Here is a 19591-nt window from a genome sequence, read left to right on the forward strand (position 1 = left end):
CCTCCCTTTTGTCCGGGCGTTTATGCGTAAACTCGCGCGACTGCTTTTTTTAAAAAAAATTTTTTTTACCTGCAACCTAAAACTTTTTTTTCTCTCTCAATTTTATTTACACAATGCGGTGTACAAGGTAACTGTCAACAGCCATAACAGGAAACAGGGAATACTCGAGATAATGCAGTGTTGGAGATAAACAAAACAAAAACTTAATAATAACAATAAAAATAATAATAGCCTAATAATAATAATGCAGAAATCCAAATGAAGAGAGTGATAGAGATAATAAATAATTACAAACATAAATAAAAAATAAAAAATAAAAACATAAAAAAACAATAAATCACAAGTCAAACTCATTACATAAGGCCATAAGGCTATGTTATTAGTGTCCAACCCAAAACAGTTGCACCGGTATGTGGCAGAAGTGACGTCACACCAGGAAGTGGAGCTCGCCGCTGGCCGACAGCAGACAGTGCATAGCAATGGACAGCAGCAGTAGCAACAACTAACATTAGCCGGCGGTTGTCACAGAAGCGGACGCATGAATGTGTTTGTGAAGCGTGTCTCTGATGAGGTGAAGCGCTGAATATCCTTCCACAGTCGCTGAAAATGACACGGAGGTAAACAAATGTCTCTGTCTGTGTGATGCTCTCTCTCTGTGTGTGTGTGTGTGTGTGTGCCTGCTAGCTCAGCAGCTAGCCGCATGTAGCTAACGTTAACCTGCAGCCTAAACCGAAGGTAACAACAGCAAAGCTCAGTGTAAACATTACAACTAACACGCTTCAGAGCATTACTAGGCTGCTGCAAATAAAAGCTGTGGGGAGATTTGTCGTTTGAGGAGAAGTAACAATTGAATAGAGCAGCTCATGTAGCTGTAGCAGCTCTGTGACATACAGCTGAGTTCATCTCAGACTGTATACAGCTGTGGAGAGATGAAGCCTGCAGCTGCTCATTGGTCATGTAAGAAGTCACTTGGACAACACTGCTGGTCATTTTATGGGCATGTATGTAAGTTACTTGTATGTACTTATATCAGCAGAGCCAGAAGCCCTGTATTCAGATACATTAATTGTTATGGTACACTCATGCTGTATCACTCTGGTCCTAGTCACTAGTTCAGTGACAAGGAGTGTGTCACAGGGTGAGATCACCTGTTTCTGTCTTGATACTCCAGCGTATGGAGACAGAGATGTATCCATATATACATTACTAAATCAAATGACAATATCTAATTTGTGTATAAATACTGTGATGTTTCTGTTTTAAGGAATTCAAAATTCAATTCAATGACTGCTTAAATTATGAGCTGGCTTGATGTCATCCCCTCGTGTGCCCATGTGAGTCATGTGCTGGTTCTGGGAAAGACAGTGATGTTCTTCTTTCTGTGTTTTTCCAGATGACTGACCAGTGGCTTGGACATCCGTGATTTAACAGAGGATGAGGCTTGCTCAGTTTGTCAGACTTGTCATTGCTTGTAATGATAGCTACCGTACGCACCAACCACACTGACATGGACAACAAACTATAGTGAATTGTGGCTGTTGCACTTTTTGCACATGACGCACACTCACAGTCACTCACAGGCACGCTAACTGTACAAATTATCATTTGGTTTGTTTTGAATGGCTTCCGGTAAATAAACAGTGCTGACAATGTCACTGGGTGAGCAGTCTCAAAAGTGGTTTCCAACTCATGTCCAAGCCACTGTTCTTCAAGCAAACGGTTTACAGCCCAAGGGCAAAAATGGCACCAATGATGCCTACACCATCATTCAGCTTGGCAAGGAAAAATACTCTACGTCGGTTGCAGAGAAAACACTCAGTCCTGTTTGGAGAGAAGAAGCCTCCTTCGAACTGCCCGGTCTACTTTTGGAGGGCAACCCAGAAGTATATGAACTCTGCCTTATCGTGATGCACCGGTCCCTGGTGGGGATGGACAAGTTCCTGGGTCAGAGGTCCATCAACCTTAATGAAATCTTTGATAACAAGGAGCGCAAGAAAACCGAGTAAGTATACACCGTAGCGATAGATGTAGCCCAGATTTCAGAAGGCACACATTCTCACAACAAACCATAGAGCCAAACCACCAGTCCATAATTAGATGATACATTTATGCCTGCTGCGAAATTCTCATCTGAGATTTTTGCTGCCAACACAGCTTGTTTTGGGAAGATACAAAAAAATTCTGACAGACATAGTAGCAGAGCATCATTAAATCACTAAGTGACTAACATTTAGATGGGTTATATGGCTGCAGTCATTATAATGCAATTCACAATTTTATACCCACTAATATACAGTATTACGGTAATGAGCTGTCACATTGGTTTGTATAGTAATTGACACTTGGGCGCTGGGACATGTTTCCCGTAGTCGTCCTGTTTTATTCTTATATTTTGATATAGCACCTTTCATGCTGGGTCTTTAATGTACAATATTTGATCTTTTTTGTATGTGATGCTTTAGTAGCATTCAAGTGGATTTTAGCTGCAGCTCAGAGTCGTGTATCAATGTGCTTTTGGCGGAACTGGCTTTTTAGAGGAAGTGGAAAATATTGGCTGAACTCTTCCAGCCATAAGTGGATTACAGTGTAGGATATATTTGTTGCTACACAGTGTCACATCCACACGCATGTCACATGTTATTTCCATGTCAGTAGTATATGCATGTGGACCTATTGGCAGTGTGTTGAGTTGTGTGTTATATTCTGCACCGTGTTCTCATTTAGGTTGATGACCTAAATTGAGCTAACTTTTTTTTTTTTACACCATGATTTAAATACCACTGCCTTGTCCTTTATCTCTGTATGTAGTTGTAGATCTGATTTGATTCATAGAGCAGAATGAATGAATGAATGAATGAACTTGTTATACAAACACTATAGATGTTTTACTTAGGTTGTACAGTTGTTTCAGATTGGTTGAGCTTTAGTTTTTCCATCATGTTGACCATCTATTCTTTAGAGGCGTTGCAATGGATTTTCCCACATTGTTGAGAGATTATATGAGTGACATCTGGCCTAATTGAAACTAGTGGAGCTGGCCAAACATGTCTAGTTAGTCACTCCTGTGCATCAACTTGTTTTCAAAAGTAACTTTTCTTCACGAGCAAAGGCAGCTGGGTTTTATTGTTTTATTTTCAGTGACAAATCCACATGTTCTCCTTGTGTTTTATTTTTGTCTGAATGCTTTAAGAGCCTTCCTGATTCCAAAAAAGGGGGAAGAGGAAGTGGAGAGTCAGTTTCTTATTAGGTGATTGTGCTGAGTAGTATAAGGTGTCTGTTGTCAGACTGGTGACCTGTCTGTGCTGTTTAGCTGCCTCACACCCGAGGGCTGACTGGAATAAGTCAATAATAATAATTACTGAACAAAAGGCATGAACAGGAAATGACAATGGATGAATGGCGTAAACCACAGCATCATACTGCACACATACCATCACATCTTGAGCAGGCTGTATTCAACTTGGATAAACCTGGAGATGTTGATCCTCACAAGTCCAGCACACACACACACACACATGTTCCTTAAATCTACATTAAGCAAACAGGAACAGAATTAGCAAAGTGGATCTGGTGTTAATTAGCTCAGTGCGCGTTTCAAGATGGAAAGACATCAACACACTTCCTGTTCGTCCATCGGGGGGGAGAATCACAATATGTTATAATCAGTGTGGATGGGTTTTATTTGTTTTAGGGGCCTGAGCCGATGCGTCTTGAGGCCATGCACTTTTTCCTGCAGAGGTTCTGTAATGGATATGCCTGTGTTGCTTGTTGGCCTAATCCCACACTGCAGGCAGACTCGACAATGATGCCGGGACCCTCGATACTATATCCACACTCCACTGTGGGTCCGTGTTCACTGCGGGCCCATCCGCAATGTTTTTGAACTGACATATTGGGGAGGAAAGCCCGTCTTGATATCTGAGTAGGCAGCCCATAATTATCCGACACCTGTGTTTGTTGATTGTGAGGAGTTTCCCAGCGGTCCGGGCCCGAGTGGGAGGATTGTGGTTCCAAGCACACGGAGGTTTATCTTGGCCTTGAGACACACGTGAGGTGCAGCCCCGGCCCCACGGCAGCGGCATGCTGTGGCTGCTGATCAGACTGAGCATGGCGCGCAGCCTGGGAATTAGACCCAGCAAGGCCTTTTCATAACTGGGCTCCTGGGCCACGAGCTCCACGGTTTAGAATAGCGTTCAACAGCTGCGGTTTTTAAAAGGCCAACGGCAAAGACCTTTTTTTTTTTTTTTCTTTCTCGGATTGAACTGATAACTGATATTTCATGCTGGAATTCAGGGGATACCACAAATCTCCATTTACATCCAGGAAGTAATATCTGTAATCGTACTAAAACAAATACAATCATGCAAATATGTTTTCAGTTCAAAGGTTGCCCATTACATTTAGTATTTTATCATACTGATTAAACCTTATAATAATGTTTAGAATACACCTACATCTCTTCGACTTATATTGAATGACAGTTGTTGCATCCTGATGCAGGTTTTCTATAGGATGTTGTCACGAATCCTGTCACATATTGGATGTGTATTATTATTAGCATGTATGAACAGTTGGGTTGCCCTGCGACATGGCTTTGCAGTTTCCCCAATTGCTTGTTGTTGCATTTCTGAACAAAGGCCAGATTTGTGCAAATGCCACTTCATTTTGCACAGAGTGAAGGAATAAATCCCATTACTTCCAGTTGGAAAAGCAGAGAGGTTAAACAAATAGAAGCTCAAAAGCAGCCTGAAATGGTCTATATTATTCAGCAGCAGCCTGTTTCTTACGTTCAATTTGCAAAGAATAATGTTTATCCTCTGAATGATAAATTGTATTCTCACTTGTGTCAGAAAAAGTTAAAGTCAGATTTAAGCCCCTACGTTTGTGTGTAGCTTTTGGATTAGTCTGCTCAAATTAGCCTTTTCACTGTTGTCCACAAAGAAGTAGGTACAGCACATTATAAAGGATGTGGGCTATTTCTTTTCCATTTGTCATATTGTTTGATAGTGTAAGGAAGGACTTTTACTGCACTTTGTATACCTGTCTTCCTGAATTATGTCTAATCAACAACCACAATTTTCATAAATCCTGTTCTTTTTATATAAATGTTTTGTTGAATTTGCTCGGCTAAGCTTCCTCCACTCTCATTACAGCTGGTATTCCCTGGAGTCCAAGCCGGGGAAGAAGAGAAAAGAACGAGGCCGCATCCAAGTCAGCATCCAGTTCATGAGGAATAACATGACGGCCAGCATGTTCGACCTTTCCATGAAGGAGAAGCCCCGCTCGCCTTTTTCCAAACTTAAAGACAAAATGAAGGGTCGTAAACACGACAGCGGCTTTGGTGACACGTCTTCAGCCATCTTGCCTCGCTCTGCCGTGTGTGACTCAGAGCCCAGCCGCCAGGCCTTTGCCCCAGACCTACAACCGCAACCTGAAGCAAAGGTCAAGAGGCCATTACTCGCCGGGGCCCATAAACTGTCTGCAGCCCATTCCATGTCCGATCTCATTGGGACCCACTTCCGGCCCAAACTCGACTCCATGAACTCCATAGAAGAGAGTGGTGAGGAGCTTTTATTCATTTTTTTTTTTCCACCTGTCTTCTGTGAAACTCTTAATAACAGGTTAATATCAGTCAGTCCGAAAAGACGAGGCTCTGAGCTTCTCTTCTGATTGGCTGACTGATTTAATCCACAGAAAATCTTTGATAAAAAGCTCCGGGTGGGTGGGGAGGAAGGAGGGGACGGCTTTTTTTGTGACATCACAAAGTTACAGAAGTCCTGATGTCCTGTTTTAAGGTGGACTAGAGGATCAATACTTTTACAGAACTAACATGGAAACAGGAAACTGCTTTATAATCAAAGATTACCTTTATATAATATTGGCACCTTCAACACATTTTTTTAGGTGTTCACTGTGAATGCAGTATGCTGTTGGGATATGCTTATATGTAAAACCTATATTAAAAACCTAATATATATATATATACACACAGTACTGTGCACTGCAAAAGTTAACCTAATATACCTAATATATACCTAATAACCTATATATATACAGTACTGTGCAAAAGTTTTAGGTTGTTGTACCGTGTGACAAAACGTTGTAAACTAAGAATGCTTTCAAATAGTGTTAATAATTATTATTAGTTTTCATCAATTAACAGTGCAGTGAATGAACAGAAGATAAAGCTAAATCAAATCAATATTTGGTTTGAGCACCCTTTACTTTTTACTTTTGAAAGTATTCTTACTGCTTAAAACTGCCTAAAACTTTTCACAGTACTGTACGTATGTATTAAAGTAATAGGAAATTTGGTCATACAAATCAGTATCTGTTGCTAACCAGTGTGAAACTGACCTGAACTCTCTACAGTAACAGTCCAGCTCCACCAGCCTCCATTTCACTTTCTGCCCTTGTGTTGGAGTAGCTGGGACTGATTGAAAACAATAGTCCTGAACTTGACACATTTTCACTGTGTGAAAAATAAGTGCTTTTGCACTGAGGTGTCTAAATATTGCTAGAATATTTATCTGGTGATGTCAGTGTTCTGGTCAGATAATGATTAGCAACCATGAATATTCAATATGATGATTTTGAAGTAGCACAGTTCAGAGTTTTGCTCAGAAACGCCACAACAATCAGGCAACAATCTGAACAACACAAACTCTGGTCTCTAAATGTACAAACAAGCACAAAAAAACTGGCAAAAAACAAATCAGCACTATTCAGCTCACTGGCAACTCTATCTTTACTTCCTGATCTCTGCTGCTCAGCTATCACAGGCAGTTACAATACACTGCTTTTGACTTTATCTCACCAGCTACTTTGTGAACATTCAGTCGACATGCCTCAGAGAGGAAATTATCCAAAGTTGTGAAGGTAGGAGGCACACAATTGCAGATTTGGACAGTATAAATAATACATCAAGCTGTCCTAAATTACTGCTCCCAATGAAATGTTTCTTTTGTGGTGTGGAATTAACTGGAGAAGTGTCAAGGCCACCTTGGAAAATATCACAAGTAAACACTTGGGCTCAACGCCAAATGTGGATCTTTATTGCATCAAAGTGTTTATGAACATTAGATAAGAGATTGTTTTAGATGCCTAATCATATCACAAGTTCTGTCACAAATCATCGCATTAAAAAAAAAACTGTATACTATATACAGTTGTTACTTTTTTAACGAGCCTCATTATCTTTTTCCATAGATATATTTTGTCAGTGCTCCGTCAGAAGTTGATGCAATGCCTTTGGTTTCTCCTCGGGGAGTACAGGTGGACCTCACAGGCGTTCCCAGAGCGAGGTGCCAGGCTATCAGGATGGCGAGGCACACAGTGACCCTTTCACTGATATCAGTGACACCCTGCCACAGAAGTATGCCACGCTCCCACGCAACCGCAACCCGTTCGAGGGGGAGCCCGGGCAGCTGTGGGACCGTGCAGAGCGGAAGGAGAAAAAGGAGAAGGTCAGTCTCCTGGAACGTGTGACGGGAAAGAAGGAAGGCCGCAAGACCAGCAACGGTGGGCGATCGGGCAGCTCTGGAGACCTGCGCTCCCCCAACCCTTTCAGCGGAGACTCACAGGCAGACACTAACCCGTTCAGCTCCGGTTACAAAACCAGGTAGTTTTTTTTTTTTGGTTACTCTGAGTGCTTCATTAATAAAAAAAAACAACTCACACAGCAGCACCACAATTTCCACCTGTCTCTCCTTCATCAGGGTGGAGACTGAGGTTCCTTCTGGTGTCCTTATAAATATCCCAATAATCAATGATTGGTCCATACATCACCACAGCAGCACACGAACATGTTTTTAACAATGTATCATTATTACACTTGAATGAAGAAAATTACCAAAGAAATAGAGTGTGCCGGGGCAGTGTTTAGCTCAATTGGTAGAGCTGCCGCCTCATTTTGAGGCTACAGTCCTCACTGCAGGCGGCCCTGCTTCGAATCCGGCATCGGACCTTTCCTGCATGTCATTCCCCCTCTTTGCCTCCCCATTTCCTGTCTCTCTCTCGACTGTGCTACTGATTAAAGGCAATAAAAAGCCCCAAAAATATAATAAAAATATAAATTATATATATAAATATTATATATCTAAATAAAAAAGAAGAAAGAAATAGAGTGTGCCAGGGCTGACGTCAAAACCCGGAAGTTAAGCATTGCGCTGGTTCCCGGAAAAGAAACTTAATGGGATTTTTGCATTGCGTTTTGGATTATGTCAGAAAATAAGCTCTGTGGTAAACACACAGGTTTATGATACTTACAAGTTTTGTTCAGCGAGATCATATTCACCTTTTATACCGCATTTGAAGCATGCGATCGGCAGAAGTAAAAAGCTAACATTATGCTTTAACGGACTACTACACGGTCACATGACTTTTGACGTCACCACCACTAAGCTTTCGACTGATTTCGAACGCTTTATTTTAAAAACATTTTTTTTTATGAAGACACATAAATGTACATAAAATTTTGTTTCATGTCCCCGACAGGGTTTGTAGTCGTATTGAGCAACCTCCTTTTTTACCACACGTAAAAGCTTCAAAATTCACTAGTAGGGTATTTACTGTGTTTTATGTCGTAGAACAAAACCTGAAACTCGCTTAAACTTTTGTTAACCACAGATCTAATTTGAGATATTTTACCAAAATCCCATTCAAAAAATGTATTGACTTTTAGACGAGGGAACCGGAAGTGATAAAACGGAGTTCTGAGTTTACTGGCAGAATCTATAAAATTGATGAACAAGTATTACCAAACTTGGTCAGGATTTCAAGAGCGTCGATCAACTGGTCTGTGATCGGAGGATTATGGTTTTCAGTTTGGTCAGCCACGATCAATGATCTGCCAATCAGTCTCAGATATCTGATTCTGTGCTGCTCAAGTTTACACTTCATGCTAGACGCCACACGACCGTCAGTTCAGGTTTCACATATGACAGCACACATGCAACATGCGGTCGGCCTGGGAGACGCAAAGCGCAGTGTTTGTAATAGATGTGAAGCCACTTAATCCGACACTCAGAGCACCGACACCCTGTTGAACGTGTCCAACTGCAAGAGGCCAGCAAAGGCTAAGAGGCTCAAACTAGAGCCACTCTGACTGCTGACCCTTCGTGTGACACTGACCTTGATGAGCTGCTGCTGTTCACACCACCAGTGTCGCTGCTCTGCTTTGGATAATGGCATCGATAATGGCGATGATCAGCCATCGTTGATGAGTGGTCCCCAAGAGAGAAGAGTTGTAAACCAGAAAGCAATTGTGTGATTATTGTTGACCCTCATTTAGAGAAAAAGCTCTCTCTGAACAGTGAGAGAGCCCCTCATTTAGTTATTTACTAGTTAATAGTCAAAGTTTTCTTATGAACATACACTTGAATTGTCCATGAAAGAAGCATTTCCAAATGTAGCTGTTAAAAGTTCGTTAGAAAACAGGAAACGGTTGAGATGAGAGAAAAAAAGTTGGATAGCCATTTGTCAACACAGATGAACAAATTCTTTCAACCTCACTTAAAAATACTACAGACTCAAATCTCCTCCGTATCTTAACTAAATTTCCAGTTTCCAGTTCTGTTCTGTGGGAACAAATATAATTCAGTACCAGTTCCTCATGTGAACCTCCTGGACACAAAATGTGACCAGAAAACTTCCCCCTGAAGTTACAGCTTCTTTTAACGTCCCTCCACTTACATATTGTTGTCTTTGTTGTCCATCTTTGATTAACAGCTGACAGGTTGTATTTTAACAATCAACAGTTTATTATTTTGAACTGGTTCATAGTTTGCAGAGTGTGTGCGAATAAGAAACTGAGCAACCTTCCAGATATTCTATCAATTTCTTCCGTGGCTTAAATTTATCCTCCTTATCTGCGTTCAGTGTTTCTTATACATGCATCACTCTGCATCACTCCTGTATGTTCTTCATCCTTTCCCATAAATATCTCACAATCCTAAAATGTGCACTTAGCTACCCCGTGGGACAACCAGTGTGCCACAGGATATTGGTTACTGCATTCTCATAAAGTTTTGAATACCTTGTTGATTGAAATGTTCTATCTGATGCACCCCCACCCGCCCCCTCTTCTCGCTCTCCCTCTGTTGTGAATTATTGTTGTTCAAACATGTCCACAGAGCCGGTTACATCTATTTCCTGTGTTACATAAAGAGTTGGTGAGCACAGTAGCTAAGTCCTGGTTTATCAGAGTGGAAGGTGTCATTAGAGGCTCTTTAGAGAGCCCGGGCTTGATAACAGAGCCCTCTGAGCTATAGTAATGAGATCCTCTGCAGAGATAGACCACCCAATTAACCACTTATCTCTGTAGGCACTAGTCCATCATCTTTACTGCTGCCTTTGTCATGCAGTAGCTCACTGGTCATTTATAATGTGGCGCACGAACATAAAAAGGTGCTTCAAAGTACAATATTTATTGATGAAACATTTTCTCTCCTCACCGTATTCTCTTGAATGTCTGTATTATTTTGCGAGCGCTGAGTTTCTGTTTGATTCCTCCGCAGTGATAAAAAGTCGGGGGGAAAGGACGACATCACCTTTGGCCAGAAGAGGAAGGACATCTTCGGCAAGAAAAAAGTAAGAGAGGCAGCACAACGCGAGGTGACAGTCAGGTGATATTGTCGCACATTGTCAGTCCTACCTGACATTGATTGAGATCGGGAAAAAAAATAGAACTGACCTCGGCGGTGACATTACATCCTTTAGCTGTGTCGTGTGTATTTTTAATTGAGAATTCAAAGTTTCATTTGACGCAGCAGCTGGTGACATTGATCTCCGAGGCCTATGGAAATTCAGATGTGCCATTCAACTAATTAGCGGCTGCACACATCGGTCATCATGTCTGATCCGATCATAATTTGAAGTGGTGTGAAATTTCAGTCTATAAGGTCAGTCATAGTGGTGGGCTGCGCTGATTCTGTAATTGGACTTTTTTGTTGTTGTTGTTGTTCTTGTAGGTAAAAGGCAAAGAAATGTACTTGTTTTTTAATGGTTATTATTACATCATTTGTGCGTGATGTTTTACCCTTTTGTTGTTTGTATTTTCTTTAAATTCTCCTTGCATTTTCCAATTTGAAGAAGGCGAAATTTGCAGACTATTACACAGCAAAATTGGTATTTACAGAGGAGCAGCGGGAGCAGTGGCTTACGTGACGCCTAAATGAGAAGGAGAATGCTGATAATGGCTTTCCTCACCTTTCTTTGTGGGTGTTGAGGGCTGTCGGTATCCACACGTGCCCCCGTGCATGCCGCAGTGCCTCGCAGAAATGGCAGCTCCCATTTCCTCTGCTTCAAGGCCCTAATTAACCACATGCAGCGGGGGGAGGGAGGGAGGGAGGGGAGGGAGAGAGCAGGAGAGAGAGGGGGGGAGCGGGGGGGGGGGGGGGGGCAGTGAGAGATTTCAAAGGACTGAGCTTTTAGATTCTCAAAGCTGAGCTCATTAGAAACTGTAATGACACAACTGGAGAATGCCAAGTGTGCGCCTTATCTTCTCCCCACTACTGATCGCAGAAAAATGGTCATCATTACTTTGCCAGTTCATGGTCATTTCCAGGCCTTTGTCACCAGCCACTAAAGCTTCTGATTATTATGCCGTGTGTGTATTTGTATGTGTGTGTGTGTGTGTGTGTGTGTGTGAGAGAGAGAGAGAGCAAGACAGAGTGTGCACGTACACATGCTTGTATGTGAAACCAGCATTCACTTCCATATGGCTGTCAGTTCTCTTATTGCCTCTCAGATGGCTTAAGCGCAGTATCTTTCAGCGAGATGCCTTTTTTGTATTGTGTTTTGAGAGTGTGTGTGTGTGTGTGTGTGTGTGTGTGTGTATGTGTGTGTGGAATAGGTTACTGAGCTCTGTTCTTGAAACCCTCCTTACATTGGACATTTAATCTCTGTGGCAAATATTTCATTTTGGTTTGTGTCGCCCCACAGTAGCCTCTGTGCTGTTAGAAGCGATAAGATACCTGGTAAGCAGTCCCGCTCCAGGTCTTTCCGCATTGTCTTTAGCCAGCAGTAGAAGCTTGAATGGTGCATGGGAGTGGAAGCTGATAAGTGTGGTATTTTAAACAGGGTGAAGGCTTTGCTGCTCTATCCGTTCGGGGGAGGATGCCCAGCACTGAAGCGATAAAGTGGTCCCTCATTAAAAACGATTACAGCTCCTCTCGTACCCGCGCAATATGATCTGCACATACCGTACCACACTGCTCTGTCCAAATAGATTGTCTCAAAGAGCAAAGCTGGGCTTGGGTTGCATCCGTATTTTGGTATTTATTAGCCTGACATTTAATTGCACAAATATGCAGCCTGGCATTTCTCCATCAAAACAAAAATTCCTTCTTTCTTTAATTTTTTTTTTTTTGGAGGAGTGGGGTGTCTATAAAATTCTGGCAGCCTGAACGCTGTGTATTTAGAGAAGTCCTACTTTCATACTTGTAGTAAAGAACAACTTCACATCCCATTAGAGCACTTAAACTGCAAACACTGTTAGAAAGCATTTGATCACAACATCTGCCACAGAAATCAGTGACATGTTAGTGCTAAATCCCTGGAGAACAGTCACATCACACAACAACTCTCATTTAGCCTTTATTAGCAACAGAGAACACGCGATAAAAACATGTGATTTTATGTCACATTAGGTTTACACGTTAATTAGTAATTTTCTGTGTCACGTTGTGAGAGAGTGTAGTGTAGTTTCACTCCTGCCGCTGTAATAAGATGCTGATATTGCATAGGAAATCATTCCTTAGTCTACTTTTTTTTTAAAAACACATCCAATACAGAGCTTGTAACCTGAAAACCTGCTGGGGTTAAATGGAGCATTTACTTGTGTTTTTGTTTTCTGTTTCTTTTTTTTTCTAGGAGGTGACACAGGAAAGTGTGGCCGCCTACAGCAACCTATCCTTTGAGGAAGTTGTGCAGGAACTCATCAAGCAGAAAGAAATAGTGAAGAAGAAAGATGCCCACATCAGAGAGCTGGAGGATTACATCGATAACCTACTGGTGCGCGTCATGGAGGAGACGCCGAGCATCCTACGGACACCCTATGAGCCCAAAAAGAAGGCGGGTAAACTGAGTAAAAAGTAGAAACAAGCAAAGAGACAGACGAGGAGAAGTTACTAATAAAGTTTAAGGCGTAGCTTGTGTATCAGTGTCACATGGTAGGATAAGTGGGAACAAATGGGATTGATCAAAGCCAAACTTGTGATTAAGCTATGTGTTTATTTAGAACATTTTTTATCCAGTGGATCTAAGTTTTTATAGCCTTTTTCTTTTTTAGGGTATGTTGGTTATTTTAGTTCATGTTACTTCATGTTACATGTTTGCCATTCCATATCCCTGGCTGCTTTATTACTTTATGACGTCTTGGTACTTAAACAGGGTACATGAAATTAATCAGTTGATTCAAATCAAACCTTTTAATTTTTTTTCCTTCTCGGTCAAAGATTAGGTTTTGGTTATATTAAATGCACTTGAGGTCTGTTGCACATACAGCCGCCATCATCTGCCCAGAAGCTCTTAAGGTACAAATGCAGCAAGATTCATGTTTTACCAGATGCTGCAGTTGCAGATGAGTGCTGGTTTCTGAAAGATGAAGGAGCAGTTAATAAATGAAGCTGTAGGATACTGTGTTTACACTCGAGCACAAGTCTTAAACTCGCCAACTAACTGACATATAGACTCTGCTCTCAAACCCGATACACTGAGTTGATTTAAAGGTGAAGACTGGAAAATAGTTATGGTAAGAAGCATCTGGGAGTCTGGTTCCTCTTAGCTTACTGAATCATTCGTTTTTGATAATGAACAAACATACATTAATTTTATACGTTACTGACTTCTCAGTCTTTATTTTATTTTATTTGTGAGGACTATCATGTAGCTTTCTCTGACTCATACTCACATGCTGAAGGTGATCATTTTTACTAACTTTAAGTGCAATAATTATGACCTAAGTATCTTGAGTTTTATTCTGCTGGTGATGTTCTTGTTTACATTTTAATCACATCTCTGAGTTAAGCGTAAAATCTCTTTATGGTGATTTGATTGATTGGAAGAGCTGGGAGTCCTTTGTTACAACCTGCCTTCATCTCCTCCAAATACATCCTTTAGCTGAAGATTGTACTGGTGATACCAAGCTGCTCATGTGGATATTTGCTGAACAATCTTTATTTATACATATGTCTTAGCTCATTTACATATGAATGTTATTTTAATGTATTTGTAAGGTACTTTATGGTCGAAATGCAACAGTATCCCCACACCTCACTCACTACATGTTTAACTACACTGTATAGAAATATACACATCTCAAAGAAAACTCTAGCATTCGTGTATTGGATTACTGACACAGTTTCTATTGGCATCAATATGTTTACCTTTAATGAAAACACAGCTTCATCATGTACTGTGCCTCAGTATATCCGTTTTTTTCCCCTTCTTTTTTATAATATCACAACACTTCAAATTCTAACACTCGTATAAGATTTACATGTGTCACAGCTGTTCTCCAATGAGAAGCTCCTCATTATTGTTAGTGGTGAACAGCCAATGAGCATCATCCAGGTCACAATTAACTGTTTGACAGCCTTGCCAGAAGTTAACTGTCCACATTTCACAGTTTAATGTCATCTCACATGTCGCCTCAATCTGCGATGCTAATATCATAACAACATATGTTGTTTCTGCGTTAAACGGCGCTCCTCAGTCCTGTTATTGTATCACTTCCTATCGAACAAATGCTGAGGTGAGCCGAGGGGCGGCAGTCGGATCAGATCGCACCGCTGGTACTGAAATAAATGAAATGACTACTACTTAGGTTTTAGCCTCACAAAGGGGCCTGTACCTGTGCTTGTGGTAGGTGTTTAATAATAGTGTAGTCACTTACTGATGTTTAGGTTTACATCTTAAATTGTTTATTCCTATTTAATGGAAAGCAGCTTCATGTACAGTGTTAAATATGCTTTGTATTATCACAGTAACTGTCCTTTACTCAAAGTTGCACACCATTTTTAATGATATATCTTTATTAGGTGATGATTCACCTTGTCCTGTTGCTGGTATCAATTCTTGTATTTATATCTGTTTTGTAATTACTTTCTAATCCCGAGTCTTCAGAATATCTGACCTTTACACTGTATAATACCAAATCACAGGTGAGACAAAGTGCTACACTGAATGTCGACAGTCAGAAACACTTGTCAGTTTTCTTTTTTCTTGTTTTTTATTTTTTTATGAATGTTGCACCTCACATGATGTCTTTGTTTTCTGCTGCTGTGAAAGTAGTTATGTCATCTGAAGGTATGTCATCTCTTTTTGGACTCGAGACCTAAAACAAATCTCTTGTTACTGAATGTACTCTGGTCAAATGTATAATGACATACAGTACACTAAGAAGGCCATTGAACCTTGCTTGCCTTTAAAGTATTTGGTGTATCCAAAGAGATCATTTCATGGGTGCCCCCCCACCACCTACCCCATTCTTTTTCCTTTGTGTTTAGTCTGACAAAACACAGACAACTTTATTATGGACAAGAAAAGACTGTTGGTACATAAGGTTTTATGCGATGATGTGACACAGATGTTGGGCAAATTCCTTTGTATTGGAAAAGAGATGATCTGATCTGCACATATTTTGTAAAGCCAAAAAATGTTTGAATCAGTTTGTAAAAAAAAATCATGAGTATTATGATGCTAATTAAGAAGATATGTGGATAAGAGTCTGTTTTCCATTGTGGAAAATCTTCTCACTGAATGCCTTCTTACATTTGTTAAAGTGTGAACTCATGCTACAAGCTTCACCAACCGCTTCAACTAGTACTGTATTAGTAGTTAGCCTGTTGTTCATGGACCTTGCCGAGCTGTTCATACTTCAAAGGTGCATAGTGCATACAGTCACTTTTTAATATCACTTCACCATATTTGACTTTTTGCACATTTTGTTGTGCTGTTAAGCGTTTGAAAATGTGCTTCCCGGGGATTAATCCTGTCTGAAAGTGTAAAACTGAAGAAAAATATTTTTTAAATTTATGATACTCAGACTTTTTTAATGGTTTCTCTTTCTAGCAAAGCAAGGCATGTATTCCTGGCAGTGACATTTTAGTTCAGGTCATGCTGTGTAATACTCTCAGAGTGTGGAGCAGGTGATTTACGCCCATGTCTACAATGTGCCCTAAAGCCCAACTGCTTTGCTTGAATGATGAAATTACAAAAGATAAGGTCTGAGAACATTTGATGTTGAATACATTTGGACCCCGAGGTTATTTAGTTCAAATGAAAAATGAGGGGTGAGTACTTCAAATTAATTAATTTTGCCTGTCATGTTTTCTTTTAGCTTGATTGCTACGTTTGCTTTATGCTTTAATATAATTCGGTGCTTTGGTAAATGTCAGACTGAAACACAAATCTAAATGAAAAGCATTTTCAAATCATTTCTTTAGCACAGCGATGTGAAGGGGTACATTGCAAAAAAAAACAACACAAAAACCCTGCATCATTATTGTACTTCTCCTTTGCCTCTTTGCATAATATTTGTCATCCAATTAATGCCTGTGTTTGAATATGCAAAGCTCTCAAACTGCTTAGAGGCAAATATTTCCTACAGAACTTGTCGATGACCTGTGTCATACAGACAATGCGTGCACATACATCAAAGAAAGTGTTGTAGGTGAATGTCCGCCCCGTTCCAAAAGACATTGTAAATCTATGATGTTTTTTTTTTTCCTCCCATGTTGACGAAGCATGCATTGAACCTTTTGATGAAGATGACATAAAGCTCGAGTCGGATCTCACAATCCTCCTCTGGCAGTCTTTTAAGTCTTCTACTGATACTATGATGCTGCTTGCCATAGGCCACATACAGCTGCCAGACACTAAGACTTAAGCCCCGGCTAAATCCCCTGACGGTGCTTGTAATGTGGCACACAGTTTTGAAGGAAATGATGACTGTGTTTATAAAAGATCTTGCCAGTTAGCAAAGCTTCATTGAGTTTACAGAATTGTATGGAGGCTGGTGCACAGAGGCCAACACAATTAGACATAATGTGAGCTGAGTTTCGTGCCCCAACATGATGGGGACCTAAAATGACATTTTGATACCGACTATACTTCTGAAGGTTGTCGGTGTGTACTGAGTCTTGAGGCTTGTTCAGGCACATGCCTTGTAATGTGTTTGGACTATTGTCATTTCTGCATGTCAATCACAGTTTTGATTATATAAGACTTCACATAATTGCCAAATTATATGGCATTTTCCTGATCTGTAAACCATTAATTCCACCACTTCTCATCAACTCCGATCACACAAACCTATTATAAAATGTATTTAACTCAGAGCTGTACAGTGTGTAAGTTGGTTGACAAAATGTACTTTTATCAGAGAAGGTACTTGAGCTTCTGTTTTGTTTGATATTTTCACTTACTAGCCAATATGCAAGACTTTCATACCTGGATGTTTGGGGACAAGAATGTATGGCTTTTATATTACTGTAGATCTGGAAGAAAAAAAAAGAGGGGTATAGATGATGTATGTATTGCAACAACAGTGTAATGCTGTTAATGGTGATTGTATGTAAAGTGCCAACAAACGCACTAATTCATAAGAATTTGGTGATGCATTTCCTCATATACACTCATTCTCAATGTCCTACAGTTTGCAACAATGACTTTTAGATATTGTCATCATCACTATCATTATAATCATATTCCAACGTTTCACTGGATGTACTTTGAAAGGCGTGTATTGCCCTTTTCAATACACTCACTCTGTAAATGAAAACTGCTGTTCTGTTGTCTGTTGTTTTTGCTCTCGATCGTTCCTGCGGAAGAAACATCAAACGGCTGTGAAAACATTTTAACCGCGAGTAAAATCTGAATTTATATAACTCCTGTCCTCACAGATCTGTTTAACCAAACACTGCAGTGTAAATGTGATGCAAAGTGGATTCCCGTTCCTTTCGTTTAACACCTGCCCTATCATTCTTAAGGATAAATTAAAAGCTGCTCTCAATTAACTCTGATCTCAGTGGCAGTTAAGCCATGATTAGTGTTTTTAATTGTGCTGATTTGTGTCAAGCTTTTGTTTTCTCGCCTGCTCAGAGCAGCTCTTCCTTTTGTGCCGGAGAAATTCCCATGCCTTGCCGGCAAAAGAGAGAAGTGGCATCGTTTGACAACTGAGTAGCAAGATGGCTTGTTAAAACTCCACTCTAATTTGCCTATGTGTGCAACAAGACTGTGTGAAATCTTTTGGGACAAGAAACACTTGTGTTGTTTACCAGCTGATGCTTTTGTGGGTTGGCTTGCGTCCCCGTCACCCCGCCACGTAGCAGGTTAAAACATGACCTCTCCCCTGTCACCTCAATCTAGCAGTCCCTGAAGAGGTGCACCTCAACAGCGCAGCAGCTGCTACGGCAACACTACAGCAAGATGCATAGCAGGGGTAACCACGGATACAAGGAAAATACAAATCTACTCACAGAATAATTTCCTCTAATTTGAAAGCGACAGGTGACTGAAATAGAGAAGAGGAACTTGGTCCAACAGTATAGCACATGGGGCTAAATTCTGTAACAATTAGATCTAGACATTTCTGCCTGGTGACAGAGTTGGCAGCACGCGTCATGATTAATTTTTTATCTTCCCGTGTTAACTTATATTCTGTCTTGGGAGACACTGGACACAAATAACTGTGTAATTGGGCTTTATGTAGGTGTCACCTGTTGTATTCATAAGCTAATTGGCATAGTCATTGTCATCCTTACACATTCATCAACAGATTGAGTTTCACAGGTCCCAGCTTTTGTGCGGCCGTGGCACGTGCCATCCGAGTGCCTGAGCCATCGGTTCATTGTGCGTTTTACCATATTGTGGTAATTTGAGGAAATATCCAACAAACGTGTTGTGTAATATTCTGTGGGTGAAGAGGAGCCCAAGCGTGCCAGAATGGGCCACCCACAGGTCACCTGCACTGCCTTTTAAATATGGATGGGCGTCATAGCAGGGATCAGTGTCGCCCTGCACGCGTCTGTGAATGGAAGTGCCCCAGGCAATCATGGAGAAACTTATATGAGGAGAAGTTCAGCAGATGGATGAGGTGTTTTTAAGGGAAAAACCAGACCTATTAGGGCAGCTGGGCTGAACTTGTTGGATGATCGGGGCCCAGATGTCAAGGTTAACCCCTCGAACTCCCCAGAGTATCAGACCACACCCACTCATTCGTCGCAGGACTCTTTGTTGGGTAGTTGACTAATCTGAGTAGGTGCTTGAGATAAATCAGGTGTCAAACGTGCCGCAGATCCCCGCGTTGTGCATTGTATTGATGGTATTGTCTTCCTCTGATAGCTGCCACGCGTCTGGTATCAGGTGAACAAAGACAGATGACAACCAGAGGAAAGAGGGGATCTGTCAACGCAGAACAGCAAACAAGGCCGAAGGACACAGACCACAACTCATTTAACAATAGAATGGACATACAGTCAATAAATAAACAGAGGTTATACTGCTCTTTAAAAAAACAACACCAAAGTACAGTAGAGACTTACTTATACTGTTGTTACTAATGATAAAAAAGCAAACTTTTTATTTG

General features: G+C 40.8%; 1 protein-coding gene across 1 annotated transcript; it reads left to right on the forward strand.

Moving 5' to 3' along the window:
- Positions 1-1649: 1649 nt before the first annotated feature.
- rab11fip2 (RAB11 family interacting protein 2 (class I)) lies at positions 1650-13540 on the forward strand (the record flags this gene model as incomplete). The annotated part of the gene is made up of 5 exons (XM_083988116.1): positions 1650-2002; positions 5154-5560; positions 7276-7621; positions 10518-10590; positions 12874-13540. 5 exons carry the CDS (start codon positions 1650-1652, stop codon positions 13096-13098), a joined length of 1404 nt encoding a protein of 467 aa, XP_083844242.1. The 3' UTR covers positions 13099-13540.
- Positions 13541-19591: the final 6051 nt, after the last annotated feature.

The sequence above is a fragment of the Trachurus trachurus genome, assembly GCF_905171665.1.
Source record: "Trachurus trachurus genome assembly, chromosome: 15".
Lineage (NCBI taxonomy): Eukaryota > Metazoa > Chordata > Actinopteri > Carangiformes > Carangidae > Trachurus > Trachurus trachurus.